The sequence below is a fragment of the Rhincodon typus genome, chromosome 19 (genome assembly GCF_021869965.1).
Source record: "Rhincodon typus isolate 14 chromosome 19, sRhiTyp1.1, whole genome shotgun sequence".
Classification (NCBI taxonomy): domain Eukaryota; kingdom Metazoa; phylum Chordata; class Chondrichthyes; order Orectolobiformes; family Rhincodontidae; genus Rhincodon; species Rhincodon typus.
Genome location: NC_063350.1, coordinates 10651871 through 10673632, shown reverse-complemented (window position 1 = coordinate 10673632; position 21762 = coordinate 10651871). Strand labels below are relative to the sequence as shown.

Genomic DNA, 21762 nt, shown 5'->3' with positions numbered 1-21762 from the left:
CGACCTGAAACGTCAGCTTTCCTGCTCCTCTGATGCTGCTTGGCCTGCTGTGTTCATCCAGCTCTATACCTTGTTATCTCAGATTCTCCAGCATTGGCAGTTCCTACTTTCTCTGTAACATTATTGTTGACTTATGGCTTTTTAAGAATTTCATTCATGGGATGTGGGCATCACAGTGGGATCTGAAATAAAAATGTCTTCAGATCACCACCGTGAGCCTCGGGATTATGAGAATGCAGTAAGATTATCACACTTTACTGAATGCCATCCCCAGTAAACTAAAGGCACCACTGTTACATAAGGCATACTGTTTTCACGTTCTTTTCCGGCCAGTACTCACCTGGTGGGTCACGGCAGATGTAACAAGTATAGGTTTCGGGCACACTGTCCTCCAGTAGGCCCATGCAGACTCCATGTTGCCAGCACAAGCAATCCTCACACTGCCAAAGAGGAGAATAGATCAGTGACTCTGGGAGGAACTCAGGACATGTGCTCTTATACCACAAAGGGATAGAGCATTAATGTGGGATTTGGCAGTGCTCAATGTAACAAACATAAAATAAACTCTATGAAGTCTATCCAGTTTGACACTTTTGAGTGTACTGAATATTATACAGCAAAGTCATCCATTCAGCCCATCAGAAATGTGCTGGTCTTTGTGAGAGTTATCCAATTAGTCCCTGCTCCCAGCTCTTTTCCCCAAAGATCTACAAATTTCAATCTATTGAGTACTTAACCTTCAGTATCGTTTTCTGTTCGTATTATCAGTTTAAATTTCCCTCCTGAGACAGATAGACTCTTGGGCATTCGGGCAATCAAGGGTTATGGGGAAAGGACAGGAAAGTGGACGTGGGGAATGTCGGATCAGCCAGGATCCGAGTGAATGGCGGACCAGGTCCGAAGGGACCAAATGGCCTACTCCTGTTCCCACTTCTTATGGTCTTTCAGGCTGTGGATTCTAGATTGAAACAAATCACCCCAGCAAACAAAACCTCTCTCATTCACCTTCCTGTACTTTTTGTTTAAAGAAATTTGTTAAAATTGTATGTCCTCTGGTGCCCTGAATTATTATAGTTGTAATTTTTTATGATTGGGTTCACTTGTCTTCTAATATTTTACCAATACCTGAATCATGAACTCATTCTCTTCCTCCACCTCACAGACACAGCGTACAATTTCTGATTGGCTGTCGTCCCTGTCGCCGGTCTCGTCGGGGTTAGTCGTCACATCCACGTCCTGATTGTACTCGTCTTCGCTCCACAGCAGGCTGTCGGTCGAAGAGTCGCTTGTCGGGTCGTCATCTGAAATGTCTGACACACGAGTACGGCTGTCAGACCGAGCGGTCACACGCGCTCACGGTCACAAACATCAGGGAAAGCACCCAGTTCGTTCGCAATGGTGAAAAATGCATGGTGCGTGAGAGAGAGCGGGCTCCACATCGGTGACCGCAAGTGGTTTGCAAGCCTTTTGCAAAAACGTGGAAGCAAAACACTGGTACGTAAAGTGGGAATCGAGAAAAAAAGACCCCTCTGTGCATGCGTATAGTCTCTAAACAGACACTTTGCTCTGTTGTAGTGTTACAGGACTCGCATATCTTAGTTCAACTCTTGTGCATTCACACATAATATCACCGGGTGAATGCAATTTCTTCATCTGTACAACTTCCTCTGCACTCTTGCCTCCCCTTTTACAGTCTGCTTGTCTTCCCAACTCCCACTGTCTGGAATTTCTCTTCCTTCCCATCCTCCCCCGTTGGCTCCCACTCTCTGGAACTTCTCCTCCACCTCCTCTTCTTCTTCTTCTTCCTCCAACCCCACCACACTCTCTGGAACACCTCCTGCCTCACAAACCCCTCCATGCTCCTTCACCTCCCACTCCTCTTTCAGAATCTTCTGGTATTATCGCTGGACTGTTAATCCAGAGACCCAGGTAACATTCTGGAGACCTGGGTTTGAATCCCACCATGGTAGATGGTGGAATTTGAATTCAATAAATATCTGGAATTAAGAATCTAGTGATGACTGTGAATCTATTGTCAATTGTCAGAAAAATCCATCTGTTTCACTCATGTCCTTCAAGGAAGGAAACTGCCATCCTTACCTGGTCTGGCCTACATGTGACTCCAGACCCACAGCAATGTGGCTGACTCTTAACTGCCCTCTGGACAATTAGGGATGGGCAATATCTGCTGACCAAGCCAGCGATGCCCTCATCCCATGAATGAATTTAAAAAACGCAACCATTTGGCCATCACGCGCCAGTATCTGTGGAGCATTTCAGCTCATGTTTCTCCACTAACTTCACATACCTGTGAGCCATTGGTGACTAAGTAGCGGGACTGCTAGAGGTCGTTCACTCTTGAGAGAAACAGTCAAGTTTTGCTGAATAACTCCCATTGCTTCTGACAGTGGCCACATTCCCATCACCTTCTCTCCATCACCCACCCCCAAACCAAGTTCTCTTCCAATTCTTAACTATTCCAGGTACATTCCAGGGTTTAAAAAACTGGGTGCTTATTTATTGATCCAGACTGGACTTGGACCTGAAGATGCTGTTTATGATTTGCAAATATTCCACAGATTTCGTTCTCCCTGGATTCTGAAGTTCAGTGATATTTAAGTTGGCCTCAAGCAACACTTACTCTATTTCCAACTGCTTGCCCCAAACGCCAGACAAATAATTCATCTACCTGATTGCTGCTGCTCCCATGTTTTAGAACACCAAAAAGGTGCTGTTGAACCACAAAAACACAGCAATGAGAGGGCTGGTTTAAAATCAATAATTTACTTCATTGCAGGCGTGTGGTTTAGAAGGTTTTCCTTAAAGAAGTATTTTGTTTGCTGCAAAACTCTGGAACAGCCTGCGGTTGAGATGAAAAGGTGCAAGAGGGAAGCAAAAATTAACCTGGCACCTCTATCATTATCCCATGCTGAGACGAGATTCGAACTCGAATCTTCTGGCCTAGAGGTTACCACTGCAACACAAGAGTCTTGCAAACATCACGCCCTCCTACCCCCACCCGCTACCCCCCCATAAAATTTATAAACGCAACACGAAAGGTGAATAGGGAAAACTGATCGAGGCTGTCACACACACACCACAACCTCTGCCTCGTGTCGGTGTTGCGAACTAACCGAGCTGGGATTCCCAGCCGAGCTCAGCAGCTTGTTAGAAAGTGCAGACACTGCTGGTTATGCAGGAGCTGTTCTTTCCACCTGCAATCTCTGCAGCAGTGAGGTATACAGCAGCAGTCCCAGATGATACGGGGCAGTTTTTAAGAAACCTGTACAACACAATAGGGCTTGCACCTGCTGGGCCCTAACCACTCTCTAAGTCAGACTGAAACCTCCTGGTAGGTGGTTACAAAATTACTCCTCCATAACTGGCAAATCGGACATTAGTCTGAAACTGCAGGCTACATCAAACTTCCATTATGGTACATATATAAATGTCAAGATGACTAAGTTTAATCACCCATGCATGTTCATTGATTCCTCGAATCCAGCCCCACAATAACACACACAGCTGACTATCTCTCTACATTACACTGAATACCACCCTATGCCAGCAATATGCCCCACTTGATTCCCCTTTTAATCAACCATCAGCAAACCTCACTAGCACAACATGCTGTTCCATTCTCCCTCATGGCATCCCATAAAAGCATCTTCTCAACTACTCCCGTGATAGCGAACCCACTCTCTAACCATTCACTGCATCAAGATATTTCTTCTAATTTCATATTAGCTTTATTAATTATCCTACATTTACGGCTTGAACCTCCCCTACAAAAAGGCATATTTTCCTCCAAAAACTCCGTTCTGAGGAAGGGTCACCGGACCCGAAATGTTAACTCTGTTTTCTCCTTCACAGATGCTGCCAGACCTGCTGAGCTTTTCCAGCAACTTTGTTTCTGTTCCTGACTTGCAGCATCTGCAGTTCATTTGGTTTATATTTTCCTCCATGTTTGCCCCATTGAACTTCTGACAATTGGAAAGTATTTCCATCAAGTCAGCTTCAGTCTGCCCTTTTAACTGTGAATGCACTTCGAGAAAATCTCATGGACTGCGTAACACTTTGCTACACAAATTTACTCTTTCGTGGGATATGGGCTATTGTCACCTACCCTTAATTATCCCTGAGCTGGGCCATTTGAGAGGGCCATTATGTGTCAACCACATTGCTGTGAGGTACACGTAGGCCAGAACATGTAAAAGGTGGCAGATTTCCTTCCCCTATAGGACATTAGTGAACCCAGATGGGTTTGTTTTAACAACAATTAATCAGTGGTTCACAGGCACCATTACCAGGACTAATGCGCAGTTTCAGATTTTACTAATTGAATGTTATTAACGGAATTTAAATTCCACCAGCCGCAATGGGATTTGAACCCTGTTCCTTGGGGATTCACCTGGAAGATCTCTGGATTACATGTCGAGCGACACAGTCACTACACCACCACCTCCCCCACAAATGCTCACTCTTTCTACCCCAGCATTGTTTAATACAATTGGGGCATCAGCATTACACTATTTTGGAGAAAATGTGGAAAAAGAGAGAGAGAAAATAAAAATCAGGTCACCAACCGTCAAATTTCAGTCCTTCCATGTAGTATCCAGAGTCAGAACTGCGTAACGACGTGTATTTATGAGAGAAGGGATATTTGTAAGAGGAGGAAGATCTGGTTGAAGGGAACGTGGATCTTTTCGGTGGGAAATCTCTAGAGACATCTACATTCTCTTCACTGCCAGAAAACTCTGCAATCAAAAGAATTCAAAGAGGTTAGCACAATATGCCCAATAACACTGCAAAAACTGGGCTGAAGTGAAGCACAAAAGAGAGGCAAGGAGATAATGGAGGCAGTGGTGTGAGGGGGGCATTTTCCCAGGGCAGCATTTATTGCCCGTCCCAGATGGCAGTTAAGAATCAACCACATTGTTGCGGGTATGGAGTCACATGTAGGCCAGACTAGGTAAGGATGGCAATTTCCTTCCCTAAAGGACATTAGTGACCCAGATGGGTTTTGCTGAGAATTAACAATGGTTTCATGGTCATCATTAGACTCTTAAAAGTCCAGATTTCTACTGAATTCAAGTTGCACCATCTATCACGGTGGCATTCAAACCCAGATCACCAAAACATTACCCAAGTCTCTAGATACAGAGTCCAGTGATACCACCACTAGGTCCTCGCCTCTTCCAATGCTGAATGGTTAAAACAGGTCACATCGACACTTAGCACCCCCAGGGAAGGGCAAGGGTGGCACACTTTAACCCGTGGGTGGAAAGCAGAGACTGGAATAGCTCTGTCTGAGTGCAGACACTGACCAGAGGCTGGGCACTTGGTGGATGCTGAGGGAAGGTGGGAGGGGGTGAGCTCTCATGTCCTCCTGCCCCGCCAGCTGCAGAGGCCCCAGAGCCGATTTTCCACTGTCAGCCATGTTGCCAGAAACAAAGGCGTACACAGATTCCCGTGTGGAGCAGTCCACCTCAGACGGGGGAAATCCGACACCCACAGCTCGTCATTAACGCTGTAACGATACTGACGGAAGCTGTTGTTTTAATTGGATTCACACTTCTCCTATTTTCCACCAACACCATCCCCGACACTCCCACATCACATTGTTTAATTTAAATGGATGTGAGACTGGATGACCAATCTACACAGTTGACCCGTCTCCAACCGAAAGGAGATGGGCAAGTTTAACTCGGACCCCTTTGCTTTGACCTGAGCAATATGTCACAGTATTCTGTCAGTTGCCTTCTGCCTAGTGTTTCCCCTGAAGAGAGGCAATGCTCGTCACTCAGGGCCAGCATCTAAAACCCACAGTCAACCCTCCTCACGCGCTAACTGCATGCTGTCTTGGAAGAAACAACTGTCATGGCCAGCAGAGAGAGTAACAGCTCATCTCCCCCATCTCAAGGTGGAAAAGGATGGCTCATGACCTCCAATGCCAGAAGATAGAGTCTGGAGTAGGCCATTAGGCCCCTCAAGCCTGCTCCACCATTCAATATGACGACAGCTGATCATCGACCTCAATATCCTAATCCTCCCCTCCCCCAATATCCCTTTACCCATAAGGGCTATATCTACCTCCTTCTCGAAAACACAATATTTTGGTCTTAAACATTTTCTGTGGTAGAGAATTCCACAGGTTCACACTCTGAGTGACGCAATTTCACCTCATCTCAATCCTAAAGGGTTTACTTACCCTTTATTTTGGTAGCAACTCCATCATCATTGGGAAATGAATTGCAATATTTGAGGGAGAACTGTACAGGAATAGAAATGGGAATATTTTTAAAAAATTAATTCACTCTTTCTTGGGATGTGGGTGTCAATGAGGCAAGGCTCATCCTGAACCGCCCTTGAACTGAGTGGCCTGCTAGACCACTTCAGGGGGGCAGCTAAGAGTCAACCACGTTGCCGTGAGACTGGAGTTACGTGTAAACCAGGTAACAACGGCAGATTAAGAGATAGCAAGAACTGGAGTCACAGTCAACACAGCGTGGAGCTGGAGAAAGACAGCAGGTCAGGCAGCATTGGAAGAGCAGGAAAGTTGACGTTTCGGGTTTACACCCTTCGTCAGGACTGGGGAGGGAAAAGCAGGTTTGAAAATAAATGGGGGTGGGTGTGTGGGGTTGGGGGAAGGTAAGTGGGTGGATGCAGGAGGGGTAGTGGAGACTGATCAGGGGAAGGGTGGGGCGGATAGGAGGCAGGGGTGAGAGGGAGGTCAGACTTGGGATGATGCCAGGGTGGGGAGATTTTAAAGCTGGTGAATTCTATGTTCAGGCCATCGGGCTGTAGGCTCCCGAGGTGGAATATGAGGTGTTGCTCCTCCAGTTTGTGTGTGGCGTCGTTGTGACACTGGAGGAGGCCCAGGATGAACATGTCACCCAGGGAGTGGGAGGGGGAGTTAAAATAGTTGGCAACTGGAAGGTTTTGTTGATTATAGTGTACAGAGCGTAGATGATCTGGGAGTCGCCGAGTCTGGGCTTGGTCTCACTGATGTAGAGGAGGCCACATCGAGAGCGACGGATGCAGTGGACCAGGTTAGAGGATGTACAGGTGAATCCCTGTTGGATTTGGAAAGATTGTTTGGTGCCTTGGTCAGAGGTGAGGGGGCAGGTGTAGGACCTCCTGCGGTTGCAGAGAAAGGTGCCGAGTGTCATGGAGCTGGTGGGGACAGTTTCACCACCACGGAAACCAGCTTTAAGTTTTGTGTTTTTGAACGGAATTTAAATTCCACCAGCTGCCGTGGTGGGATTGGAGACTGAGCTGCCAGAGAAGTAGCCAGGGTTGCTGGGCTATTGAAAAACTTAGGCCATCAGCTCCCCCTTGAGGCTGGCATGACCAGGCATAGCTGGTGAAGGAGGTATTAATGAGAAAGCAGAGACAGGGCACGGACAGATAAGGAAGGGGATCATTTTCTGCACACGGAGTACAACGCTGGACCTCTACAAAATGCATACTGGCGCTACCTGCTGTCAGAGTCATGGAACTACACAGAAATGCTAATTCATATCAAAGCCTAACAGGACACTGAAGTGGTAGCTATCTTTAAAAATCCCTATCATGAAAAACTGATCATAAAGGATTGAACGACGGACAGAAATGCAAAGTTACTTTCAGCCTGGGTCAACATTTACTCTCCATGCGGGCAAACAGTTTTAAACACAGAAACACAGAAAACAGGAGCCATTCAGCCCTCTGAACCTGCCCCACCATTCAACATAATCATGGCTGATCATCCAACTCAATATCATGCTCCTGCTTTCTCTGTCTTGCCCTTTGATGCTTTTAGACCTGACAACAATATCTAACGCCTTCTTGAAAAGCTTTAAATGTTCTGGCTTCAACCACTTTTGGTGCCAGAGAATTTCAGAGGCTCACACTCCCTGGATGAAGACATTTCTCCTCATCTCAGTCTTAATTGGCCAACCACCTATCCTTAAACTGTGACCCTTGGTTCTTGCACTTCCTGCACTGACCCTGTCTAATCCTTTTAGAATTTTATAGGTTTCTCTGAGAGTCTTCCAACCTTCTTCTAAGCTCCAGTGAACATAGTCTTGACAGATCCAATCTCTCTTTATAAGTTAGTCCCGCCATCCAAGGAAACAATGTGATAACCCTTCACTGCACTCCGTCTTAAAGCAAGAATATCCTTCTTCAGATAACTCAAATCCTCTCACAATGAAGGCTAACACTGTAAGCCTTCATCTGTCTTCCTCACACTGACACACCCTCTTCCCATGTTCCTTCCACCATCCATATCTTAAAAGAACAAAACAACCATTATTTACCTGTTTGGGACACGACAGGATAAGCCTCAGTGGCCATCACCTCCCGAAGTGGGACTTGAAGCTGGACCTTCTGGCTCAGAGAAAGGGACACTACCACTGCGCCACAAGACGTCAAAAGCCTGAACATTTCCCTTATTTCCCGCCTCAGCCATGGAACGTGCATCCCACAACCTCACAACTCTCTCAGCTGAAGAGGTCTGTCCAGGCCTCTTGGATTTCGGATAAAAAGCAAAATGCCGCAAATGCTGGAAATCTAAAATAAAAGCAGAAAGAGCTGCGGAAACTCAGTGGGACTGGCAGCTTCTGCGGAAAGGAAGAGTTAACATTTCGATTCTGAAATGACTCTCCTTCACAACAAAGAAGGTCTGAGGAAGAGTCATGCAGGACCTGAAACGTTAGCTCCATTTCCAGTGCTGCTGAGTTTCTCCAGCACGGTGTGCGTTTATCCTTTAGTTTCATTCTGTGGCTCTTTGATTCTTGGAAACATAATCAGCTTCTACTGACCCAGTCAACATTTTAAATACTTCACCATATAATTCTATAATCTGTTCTCATTAGCACATCAATTAAACATCATTTTTAAAATTTTCACTGCCCCATTCCATCAGTAACTGAGTGACTGTGATGTCAGCATTAAATCGTCTCCACTCCATCCTACTGCGCAGTGCTTTGAAGTCTTAAAAGGCTTCTACATTCTAGATAATTTGTTTTGAGGTCTAGAAATGACAAATCAGTTTTAAAAGCCTTGATAATGTGAGTTGATGCGATATTGCAGCAACATCACATCAACCTTATTTGCGCCTTTGCTCCATCCAATTCCTCTACTGTTTTCACACAACTGAACCTCCTTCCATTAACAAATCACTCAGCGCTCTTCCTTTTATACGAAGCAAAATGCATCATCTCATTCAAAGATTTCTGACACTTAGATTTCGGCCAAGATCCTCAGACAACTCGTTCCAAACCCACTCAGAGACAGTAAGAACTGCCAATGCTGGAGTCAGAGATAACACAGTGTGGAGCTGGACGAACACGGCAGGCCAGGCAGCATCAGCGGAGCAGGAGAGTTGACGTTTCAGGTCTGGACCCTTCTTCAGAAAAAAAAAAGGGTCCTGATCCGAAGCGTCAGCTTTTCTGCTCCTCTCATGCTGCCTGGCCTCTGTGTTCCTCCAGCTCCACACTGTGTCACCTTCCAAACCCACGACCACATCAATCCAGAAGGGCAAAGGCAGCAGATACATGGGAACACACTCTTTGTAAGGTCCCCTCGAAGCCACTCCCCATCCTGACTTGGAAATATACCATCGTTCCTTCAGGGTGGCTGGGTTAAAATCCTGGAATTCCCTCCCTAAGGACATTGTGAGTGAACCCACAGGAGGAGGACTGCAGCAGTTCAAGAAGGCAGCTCACCACAACCTTTTCAAGGGGCAACTAGGGATGGGCAACAATTGCTGGCCAGCCAGCAACGTCCACGTCCCACGAGCGAATAAAATAAACTTTTTAGCCCATTCACCCAGCTCACCAATTGTCTCTTCACTGCCCCAGGCACTAAATAATAACAGCAATTTTAGCCACTGCTCTCATGAGGGTGCTAACCTTCTGAAACCATTGCCAGCCCTTCCTCCAGTATCTTACCCAGTGGCCAATCCCTCAGGGATCAGTGAGCTGAGGTAGTAAATGGCAAATCGATCGAGGATCAATCAACAACCTTCAGTCTGCCATGGATAAATTTCTGTTCACTGCTGACACAAGAGATACGGGACAGAGATGGATGGAGAAAGAGACAGGTGATAAATTGGCCAAAATTATATTGAATGGTAGCACAATGAGGGGGCCAAATGGCTTCTCCCTGTTCCTGGGGGCCAAACCGAGCTGCTTGCTGCTTTGAATGATTCAGCTTTGGCAAACAGGAAAAGCATCAAGATTCCGAGAGCTGTGCGGTTACTTCCTGATGCGCTGTTTTACAGTCACAAACACTTTGTACAAGATGGGTAGAAACAGCTCACCAGATTTTGACTTCTTTTTCTTTTTCTTCTTTTTCTTCAGCTTGACCTTCAGGAAATCGCGAAGCTTCTTCTCCTTGCTCCTCTCTCTTGACCCTGCTCAAGGGGACAGTTCAATTATTTCAGACTGAGAGAGGAAACGGCTTTGGTCACTCTTGTAGGTGCTGCATGTATGGCACGTGCGCTTTCAATAAAAACATGGTGCTATTAAAAACACACACACACGCGTGTGCACACGCACACACACACGGCTGTCTGTCAGCCATGCAGCCTGTACACAATCTGCAGGGTGTTGCACAGCACACCTGTGCATACACCTAACCTGCAGGACCACAACTGCAGTATTAGATCCAAGGCAATACAGTGGCACAGTGGTGAGCACTGCTGCCTCGCAGCACCAGGGACCCGGGTTGGATTCCACCCTTGGGCGACTGTCTGTCTGGAGTTTGCACATTCTCCCGGTGTCTGTGTGGGTTTGCTCCGGTTCCTCCCAAAGATGTGCAGGTTAGGTGGACTGGCCATGCTAAACTGCCCATGGTGTCCAGGGATGTGTAGGCTTAGGGTGGGTTAGCCACAGCGATAGGGCGGGTCTAGGTGGGATGCTCCTCTGTGGCTCAGTGTGTGTGGGCTCAATGGGCTGAATGGCCTGTTCCCACACTGCAGGGATTCTACAATGCTAAGTTTGGTCACCGTACCTACAGTAAAACATACTGGCCACAGAGGGATTACAATGAAGGTCCACCAAACTAATTTTGGTGGGATTGTCTGACGAGGAAAGCTTGAATAGAGTTGGCCTTTAGAAGAACAAGGCATTATCCGATTTCTGGGATGGCAGGACTGACTCATGAGAGAAACTGGATCAGTTAGGATGACATTCACTGGAGTTTAGGAGAATGGCAGGGGGAATCTCATAGAAACCTATAAAATTCTAACAGGACTGGATAGGGTAATTGCAGCAAGGATGTTCCCAGAACCAGAGGTCACATTTTAAGCATAAGTTGTAAGGCCATTGGAGGACTGAGATGAGAAGAAATTTCTTCAACCAGAGTGTGCTGAGCCTGTGGAATTCTCTGCCACGGAAAACGTTCGAGGCAAAAACACTGAATGTTTTAGGCCAAAACATTGAATGTTTTCAAGGAAGAGATGGGTACAGTTCTTAAGAGTGAAGGGATAAAATGGGACAGGGGGAACACAGGAACAGGAGTCTGAGTTGGATGATCAGTCATGATTACACTGAAAAGATAGAACAGGCTCGAAGGGCCGAATGGTTCCTATTTTCTTTTCTGTCTCATTCAAACCTTCAAACTGACAGGTCAGATGCAGGAAGGATACGTTCTGCAGACACTCACCGCTTTCAGCGCAACCCTTTTCCCGGTCTTGCAGCTTCTGATGCGACCTCTCTGTCTGATTATCCTTGCTCTTGTCACGGAGGGAGAGCCTGGACTGTGCAGCAATGTCTAGAGAGGACAGCGTCGACATCCGCCGTTTCTCATTGAGCCTTGGAGCTCTGAGCTCAGCGCTGGAGGACTGCAAGGCCCTGTGAGACGCTTGCTGGGACCATTCTGCAGGAGAACCACACAAAAAAAAAGGATCAGCGCTCATGAGGAAACAGCTGGTGCATGCAAGACCAGGGAGTAGCATCACAAGTGTTCAGCGCACACAGGGATCGGTTGATAAAGTTCTGTAATAACCCAGCAACCTGTGGCAGATCATTAGCTCAAATCTTGTAATGCAGCACAAAAACTCACTGGGTCAAACACTGTCATCTACACCAGGGTTTCCCAAAGTTTTTTTTGGGGGGGGATGGGGTGTATTCAGGTCTCCGGGTAGGCATGGGGAGCTCCGAGGCCACTGTCAAACTTGGACCAAGTTATAACGACAGAGTGCTCTCCCTCTAACCAGCCCCATCCTCACAGCCACAACCACCACGTCTCCTCCTCCCCTCACAGCCCTCCCCCCACAGTCAGCTCTCATTGAATCGGGGTGGGGGGGGAGCGGTGTCACAGCACTCCTCTGCCTCAGAGAGAGATCACTGCTGGGAACAGGTTTGGGAAGCACTGGCCTGCAGTTACACTCCAGGCAGCTTTGAGGGAATACCACACTGTCAGGAGTGCTGCGTTTAAGATGTGGAAGAAATTAAGGTTGTTTTGGGGGTACACAAAGGACCCTATAACTGTATTCAAAGATCAGTGGGGAACGAACTAGTCACCTAAATCAATCTAGATATGTGCACACTAACGCTTAGACAGACTCTCCCACACTTTAATTCACTGAAGAAATTGAAACTGAAGGTGGCCATTCAGGCCCATGTCTCTGCTGGCTCCATGCTGTAGGGATTCTGATGATGATTCTGATTCTGATGATCACTCTCACAACCCAACATTCCGAGTTCCTCGGTTACAGCATTCCAGATCCTGACAACTCCAAGAAAGACAAATGGTCCTCATCTCCACCTTTTTTGGCCAGTGACTTTTAAGCCAATAGTCTCCAGCTAACGACCCATTTGCCAAAAGGGAATCTGTTTCCTCCATCGAAATCTTCCATTACATTGGAAACCGTGAATTGGGTCACCATTAAATGGTCTCCATCCCAAAAGCTCTGCCCCTCACGTTCAGTATGTCCTGGCTTGATAATTCTCCTTTGAAGGTACCTAGGATGCTGTTGTTAAAACTTCTGAGCCCTTCTAAAGCCCAAATACCTCTACCTGAACTTCAGGAGGAGGGAACACAGTGTATGGCAGCAAACAATTACTTCATCCATGATATCTTCAATTCATTCCATCAGATCAACACTACCAGCACCAAAGAGAAACCACTAGCGTTTCACTGCTATTGCACAATTCAAAACATTCTCAACGCACACCACATAAATTCCCAAGGACAAAACCTGTAATCAAACAGCACGGGATGGTTTTTAAGAATGTGAAAGTCTCATACACCCACCGTTACTTTTCACTGAAACTCCAGTGGAAGAGAAACTTCTGCAGTTCTGAGAGAGGATGGCACACACTTATGGTTACATGCAATTTTAAATACCACTAAAAATTGCCATGCAAGAAACTGCATCACTACCCATCTCCCTGGAGTACTACTGCCTCATGTCAAGGCTAGTGGCCGGATCTGACCTGAATCTATACCGACAGCAGTTAGAATCATACGTATGGCCCAGCAAGATAGACAGCTCAATGTGCCTGTGCTGGCAAACTATCCAGTTCGTCCCACTTCCCCACAGCGTAACGAGTTCTTCCCCCTTTAACTGAAGGGCAGCACGAGTCACTGGGAAGTTCATGGAGGGTCTACAGGGCAATTTCTAGAGAGGATGGGGCAGGACTGGCTGAATAGTCCAGAGTGCGCTAGGAACCACATTGGCAACTGACTGAAGATAATCAATCAAGTGTTCAATGTGGCTCATTCATGGTCGCCAGAAGTGATCTACATACATAGATGGGACCATTTTACAAATAATAGTCGAGGTTTGCAGCTTTTTTGAACTTCTCAGGAGACTGGGAAGTTTACCGTAGCTCAGTGTTTTTCCTAAGGTAACAGCTTAGCCAATCAAAAGAGTGGTGATGCTGTAGTGGGTCATATCACTGGCTAGTAACCCAGAACTCCACACTAATGTTCTCGGGGCAGGATTTTTAATTTCACCATGGCAAATGGTGAACTCTGAATTCACTGAAAATCTGGAACACAGGTAGTTCTGCTATAACGTGTGTTTTGTTAACGCAAATTGGCTGTTACACGATTGATGAATAGTGGATGCTGTTTGGATAACATGAACTTTCTGCTGTACGGGTATAGTGATTTCCCGCTAATGTGATTTTCTATAGCGTGAGGTCACACAAGAACGTACCTATCACGTTATAGGAGAACTACCTGTAAAACAAGTAGCCCGTAAAACCACTGCCTATTGCTATAAAAACCCATCTGGTTCACTAATGTCCTTTAGGGAAGGTAACTGCCATCCTTACCCGGTCTGGCCTACACATGACTCCAGACCCACAGCAATTAGGTTGACTCTTTTACCACCCTTTGGGTAATTAGGGATGGGCAATAAATGCTACCTAGCCAGCAACACCCAAATTGCATGTATGAACAATTTTTTGTTTTAAGTAACAGCACTCTTTTCCTCGGTATAAACAGTAGTCATGGATTGAAAATTTGGTACTCATGCCTAGACAAGGAGATGGCCTAGTAGTATTATCATTAGACTATTAATCTGGAAACCCTGGTAATATTCTGAAGACCTGGATTCAAACCCCACCATAACAGGGGATGGGATTTGAATTCAACAATAATCAGGAATTAAGAGTCTATTGCTGATCATGAATCTGTTATTGATTGTTGGAATAGCCCATCCGGTTCACTAATGCCCTTTAGAGAAAGAGATCTGCCTGCCTCACCTGGTCCGGCCTACATGTGACTCCAGATCCACAGCAATGTGGTTTACTCTTAACTACCCTCTGAAATGGCATGGCAGGTTGAAGGGACAATTAGGGATGGAAAACAAATGCTGACCGAGCCAGCGGCGCCCATGCCCTGTGAATACCCCGATGAGCGCCAGAGCGATGTGACTCATGTAGAGCCCTCTGTGACAGTCAGATACTCACGTATAGAGCCCGAGGTGGTGCGGCGTCTCTTGGGGCTGTCCAGGAGGGACTCCCCCTCCGATGCGCAGGAGCCCCGTGTCTGCATGCTCCTTTTGGGAGAACTGGGATCTGGCTCGGCTTTCTCCATGCCATGGTAATACTTCATGTGGTAGTGCAGCATCTTGGCTTTGCGGAAGGCTTTCGAGCACTCGGGAATCTTGCACTTGAACTTGTTGTGGTCCAGCTCGATGACCAGTGCCTTGGGGGGCAGGTGGTTTTCGGGATTCGGAGTGCTGCTCGTCACTGCCCGGGGTGAGAGGGGGTGGGGGGAGAGACAGAGGAGTGGGAAGCGAGGGGGCCAGGAAGAAAAACACACGGCCATGAGATTATTTAAACTCCCTCTTCCCCCACCCATCCCCCCTCCAGTATAAAAACTACAATGCCAGCAATTCAGAGAGGAGTTAGGATCAGCTCGAGGGCAGATGTTAGAGGTCAGTGTCAAGGGTTACAGGTCAGTGTCAAGAAAGGCAGGAGTCCCACTTGCCCAGGTCAGCAGTGACGCTCAGAACACATTGCTTAGAATAGGTTAGTGGCTTACAGGTCGGCGGAGGGCCTAACCATCACTCTCTGCCCTCCCTCTCCCCCACCCAGTCACTCGTCAGAGCGCGCTGACGACAGTCACTGAAAATTGAGAGTCACGCAGGGAAGGTCATGGTCCGAGTGCCAGGTGTCACCACACCTCAGGCAGGGTTGAGAAGGTCCATACTGACCTCAGCCAATGTGAGGATTCATGAAGCAGAAACATTGAGGGATATGGGCCCATCAGTCATGATCTCACTGAACAATGTAACAGGCTCGAGGAGCTAAATGGCCTAACTCTTGCTCCTACGTTCCTGACTGAACCCACTCTGTTGGCGTCACACTGCATCGCAAACCAGCTGAGTGAACTGACTGAAAGAGCAACCCGGTGGTCCCCTGGGCCAGTGGAGACTTTACCTTTGGGGGATCAGTTAGCTCAGTTGGCTGTATGGCTGGTTTGCACTGCAGCGTAACACCAACAGCGTGGGTTTGATTCCCGCACCAGCCAAGATTACCATGAGGCCTGTACGACGCCGCTTCCCCTTCCCCATGCCTTAGCTGTGGTGACCCTCAGGTCAAACTCAATCACCAATCATCCGACTCTAACGAGAGAGTAGGCCCTATGGTCCTCTGGTGACACAGCAGCAAAATCTGGTGTCAGAAGCTTCAGGAAAACTCTCCCAACTGACCACCAGTAACCCAGGGGACAGCATCCCTATGGACCTCTGAGAATAAGGGACTGGACAAGCAGGAATTTCTTCACCCAAGTAGTGGTGGATCTTGGGATTCTGTGGAAACAATCATTGAGCAGGTTTTGACAGAAGTTGAAGATTGCTACAGACTAATGAGATCAAGGGACGGTGGGGGAAAATGACTTCAAGGTAAATGGTCTACAATGAGTGGCAGAGCAGCCTTAATAGGCTGAATGGCCTACTCCTGCTCCTTATTTCCATTAGGGGTGCAGGTGTTCTAAAATGATTCAAACCCCAGCACATCATTCTCAGTTGAGAGGGGAAATTAGTGAGCGAGTCAAATGGGGTGGGGGTGACAAACAGCGCAAGAAACTAGGGACAGGTTTCTACTCCTATCACCCAGTTACTCGTGTAGCTGTCAGGAGAATGTGGCAATGGCAACCCACATGGGTCAGCACCTCAGGGACAATCTCACATCTGAAGCAGTGAGGTGGTCAGCTTCTGTTAGCCATGTCCCTAAAGATGGTTATGTTCACATAGAGAGATGATGGCCTAGCAGTACTATCACTAAACTAGTAATGCAGAGACCCACGCAATGATGTGGGCAGCAGGTTTGAATCCCACCATCAATTCAAAAAATTCAATACATAACAGTAGGAAAAAAAGCACCTGGTTCACTAGTGCTCTTCAGGGAAGGAAACTGGTCTGGCCTACACATGACTTCAAACCCACAGCAATGTGGCCGAGTCTTAACTATCCTCTGGGTATTTAGGGACGGGTCTAAATGCTGCCTAGTCAGAGGCACCCACATCCCATTAAATGAAGATGTGAAAACAAAACCCAACCATTAAGGATAAAAACAATTTCACACCAAATTCAAACTGTCCCCTGTTTATAACATTTCGAAATGTTGTCTCTAGGCCCAAGGAAGAGGCACAACCTTTGGGAGTGGGACTGAGACTGAGAATGTAGGGAAGGGACACAAACTGCACAGCACCCGACAAAGCCACATCTTATCCGGACAATTCCCCTCATTCCCATCAACACACACACACACACGGGCAACCGTAAGGAGAACTAATCTCCCAACTCAACAGGTTGCTCTTCAGCAGCCCCTATTGGTCAGTCAAGAACTGCGGCAGATGATCACCTGCCAAACGGACGATGGAGCAGGCTTGAGGGGCCGAACGGCCTAATGCTCTCAACAGGTTAGGGCCATGATGAACAACGCGCAGTGAAAGAGTGAGAAGGAAGTTGCAAAAGCTATCCACCCACAGGAAGGTAAATCATTGGCCTGGGGATCAGCAATCGAAAAGGAAGCGCTTTGATTCCAAATGCAACGCCACTCCGTGCAACAAGCAGTGGCTGTAACAAAACTGTTGAGAACCTGCAAAACATCACCTGCCTTCCACTACATCAACTATACCACTTTACGTAAAGCCACCTTTCTCAATGTCACAGGAGCTTCCTATCACATCTCCTGCTTATATGACGTGAAGTTGCCTAAATTTGGTAAGTGTGAAATCTAATGCATTGCTGAATCTTTCCATTCCCACTGTAGACAGCCAGTTACAAGCACTTTAGCAGATCAGCGAGCACACAAACACACACATGTATCTACACACACACACACACACACACACACACACACACACACACACAAGAAAGCAGCAGGGCAGACAAACAGGAATGCTGCAGCAGTGAGTCCTTGCTGGCCTCACTAGAAAGACAACATACAGGGTTCCCTACTGTATCTGTTTGGGTTCTGGGATCGTGGCACACGCTTCACAACAGGAGCTGAGAAGAGGAAAACAAAACAGAAATTACTTATGGGTCTTCTTCACTGCTTATCAAGTCACCACCCGAGAGCTGGGACAAACCGTCCAAATACGGCAGGGCATTGGGGGTGGGGGTGGGAGGGGGTTCTCCTCTACAGCAGCCCCTTCCAGCAGGGGGGCATGCACTTACAAACTGACTCATCGACAAAGTGCTTTCTTTCCACTTGCAAACTCTCTCTGCAAACTTTTTAACTCATCATGGCAATGGATGGTATCGCCGAGAAACCTCAGTCATTTCTCTCCACCCCAGCCCCGTTCGTAGCGTTATTTTCTGGAAGCCAGGTGGGTGGGAATGGTATTTCTAGCGCCTGCAGTTCTGGGTAGAAGCCGTAACCTGGGGTCAGGGAGGGTATAATGCGCAGGCTGCACAAGGCTGCTCCTTAGTGCGTACACCTTTCAGGGTGAACATGATATCAAGCAGAGACACTGTCAAAAGTGCCTCTGCGCTGAACACTCAAGTGGCAGCACAGATGAAGCCACCGTCTGCCACTTTCCAGGGATGGTATTTGACAGGGTGTGATCAGGACGGTGAGCGGAAAGCTTCAAGCTGCATTCACCCCAAAATTTACAAACCAGAGCCCGAGGAGAAACAAGGAAGAGAAAGATCCCGCTCCCCAGCATTTTACTGAAACAAACAGCAGCTGCGTTCTGCCTCCACACTAACTCAGGTTCCAGTAGCTGCGTGGTGAAATACGCACTTGCCCCAGTGTCTACGCCATCTCTAACCTGCCACCTGTTCTATCAGTATCCCCCGCAGGGGCAGTCACACACATCCCCATCTTACCAGTTTCCTTGGGAGGACCCTTTAGTTCCGAGGTCGGCGCTGGGGAATCCAGCTTCGCTACTTCACTGGTTTGGTGCTTGGGGCTTGCAACGGCCTCGGACGTGGAGGTTTTGGAGCCAGTGTCTGAGGAACACTGGGCTTTGACAGAGGGAGGCTGTTGTACCTGGACAGAGGGTTCAGACCCTGCTGCTGTGGGGGAAAGCAAAAACAGGATCAACACCTCACAAGCAACGTAGAGTCACACAGCACAGAAACAGACCTTTCGATCCAACCAGTTCATGCCGACCATATTCCCAAACTAAGCTACTCCCCACCAAACCATTCTTATTCATGTATACACCTAAATGTTTTTGAAATGTTGTAACTGTAGCCACAACCACCACTTCCTCTGTAAAATCATTCCACACACGAACAATTCTCTGTGTAAAAACAATGTCCCTCATGTCTTTTTTTTTTAATTTTTCTCCTCTCATCTTAAAAATATGCCCCCCAGTTTTGAAACCGCCCCCACCCTAGGGAAAAGACACCTGCCATTCACCTTATCTATACCCCACCGATTTTATAAACCTCTATGAGGTCACCCCTCAACATCCTACACTCCAGTGAAAAAAAGTCCCAGCCTATCCTTATAACTCAAACCCTCCATTCCCAGCAACATTGTGGTAAATCTTTTCTGAACCCTCTCCAGCTTCCTCTATTCTTCCTTCCTATGACAAGGCAAGCAGAACTGGACACAGTACTCCAGAAGAGGCCTCACTAACACCTTGCATAACCTTTGGGGATTGGGTTCATCATTAGCTCAGTTGCTTGGACAATTGTTGTGATGCAGAACGATGCTAACAGAGTGGGTTCAATCCCCACTCTGGCTGAGGTTACCATGAAGGGCTGTCCTTCTCAACTTCTCTCCCCTCGCCTGAGATGTGGTGACCCTCAGGTTAAACCACCACCAGTCGTCTCTCTCTGATGAGAGAGCAGCGCTATGCTCCTCTGGGACAACTGCAACTTTACCTTATCGCCCCAACACAACCTCTCGCCCCACGGCTCTGCCCAAGGTACATCATTTTATAAAAATTTACCAATTCAATTTAAAGCATTTACAAATGGTCTCAGATTTACAAATGGCACATGGACTGAGCTCTGCATTAGAGAAATTCAGTAGGTAGGAGCAAGTATGTTATCCTCCAACGGATTTATTACTGTTCAATGTTTCTGACAGAACAGAAACAGAGTGCACCCTGGGAGACTGATCCTCCAGATGTTATTCCTTGAGGAGGGGATCGAGTTGGGATCTTCCTTCCCTACCACCATACAGGTCAAGACTTCAGCAAAACCAAGAATGGCAGGAGAGACGATCATTTGAGTTTCTTCCTCGCCTTTACGCACAGGAAGGGATTAAAAAATGTCTTCACAGTAAGAAAATGATGAGGAATTCACCTTGCTCAACCTTCTCCTGCTCCTTGGTCTTGCTCCGTGTCTCTGCTCCCTCGGACTGGCCACCCATCGACGAGGAGTTGCTGTCCCCAGAGGCGAGACGTAAAGACCGCCTTCTGGTCTGGCTCTGCCCTTGATCACCTGTGGGCTGCCTCGGGCCTGTACAAACACACAAAGGGAAACAGTGCAGACACCTGTCAGTCAAGCCTGCTCTCTGCTGTGCTGATCAAAAGCTGAGGCCTAAAGGAGGTGGAAACCTCTGAGGTAGTGATTCCAGAGGTTAAGGCCAAGACAGGTGATGAAAATAAGGGCAGGGCAATAGACTGGAAACAAGGGAGCACTAAGGTCTCAACTACATGAGTAGAGGTTACAGAGATGTGTGGGGGGGTGCTGCTGTGACCCATCTTTTAGTGGGTCCCATTATATTTTCTATAAACGTCACCAAAGGAAAATAACGGGATGCATCTTGGGATACAAAGGGAGGTGACGGCCTAGTGATATTATCGCTGGATTGTTAATCCAGACACCCAGGTTCGAATCCTGCCAGGGCAGATGGTGGAATTTGAATTCAATAAAAATGATCTGGAATTAAGAGTCTAATGATGACCATGAATCCATTGTCAATTGTTGGAAAAACCCATCAGGTTCACTAAACGAGGGAGAAGGGTCCAGACCCGAAACGTCAGCTTTCCTGCTCCTCTGATGCTGCCTGGCCTGCTGTGTTCATCCAGCTCTACACCTTGTTATCTCAGGTTCACTAATGCCCTTCAGGTAAGGAAATCTGCCATCCTTACCCAGTCTGGCCTACATGTGACTCCAGACCCAGAGCAATGTGGTTGAGTCATAACTGCCCTCTGGGCAATTAGGGATGGGCAATAAATGCTGCCTAGCCAGCGACGCCCTCATCCCGTGAATGAATAAAGATTCACACTTGGCTTGTTTTACAGGAGCTACCTGCTCTTACACGTGTGTAATTCTGCATCTGTGTAATACTGCCACAAACTCCTCAAACCCTTAAAATTGGAATGAAATATCCGAGTGCCAGCAAATCCATTGTGCCAGAATGGTGCCTTGAGATACCTAGGCTTTTCTGCCAGGTTAGGCACAGAAGAAGAAAAACACGAAAGTAAGATCCTGGAGGGAATTTTGAAACAAAGTCGAGAAATTTAAAAACATCTGCAGAAATTTCTGGAAGAACACAGCCTTGCAAGCCACTCAAATCAAAGGCAATTAGTACTGGGCAATAGACATCGACGTTGTTGGCACATCTCATAAAAGAATGACAAAACCCCTCTTGGTAGGAAAAGACCTGACTCCATTCAATCACTGGCCACGACATCAACAGTGTAATGTTCCAGGTGTTCGTCTGTCGGTCAGTCTCTGCGTGTGTGTCAAAGAGAGAAACAGAGAAGGGGGGGGGGTGGTGGTGTAGAGAGAGAGGGAGAGGATGTAGAGAGTGTAGAGAGAGAGAGTGTAGACAGAGAGAGAGTGTAGAGAGAGAGAGAGAGAGAAAAAGACAGAGAATGTGTGTAGGGAGGGTGTAT

General features: G+C 47.3%; 1 protein-coding gene across 4 annotated transcripts in view; it reads right to left on the bottom strand.

The window, feature by feature from the left end:
- The window catches only part of LOC109932966 (PHD finger protein 20-like), a 53984-nt gene that overhangs the window by 15825 nt on the left and 16397 nt on the right, over positions 1 to 21762 (bottom strand). For 2 of the 4 annotated variants that reach the window (XM_048608399.1, XM_048608402.1), the window contains 9 exons: positions 20222 to 20377; positions 18788 to 18976; positions 17903 to 17962; positions 14916 to 15197; positions 11656 to 11868; positions 10310 to 10402; positions 4587 to 4757; positions 1126 to 1310; positions 341 to 440 (listed from right to left, as the gene is read on the bottom strand). In XM_048608399.1, coding sequence (XP_048464356.1) covers positions 341 to 440; positions 1126 to 1310; positions 4587 to 4757; positions 10310 to 10402; positions 11656 to 11868; positions 14916 to 15197; positions 17903 to 17962; positions 18788 to 18976; positions 20222 to 20377 — 1449 coding nt within the window. The remainder of the gene's footprint in view (positions 1 to 340; positions 441 to 1125; positions 1311 to 4586; positions 4758 to 10309; positions 10403 to 11655; positions 11869 to 14915; positions 15198 to 17902; positions 17963 to 18787; positions 18977 to 20221; positions 20378 to 21762) is intronic. The other 2 variants (XM_048608400.1, XM_048608401.1) reach the window with 2 other exon arrangements.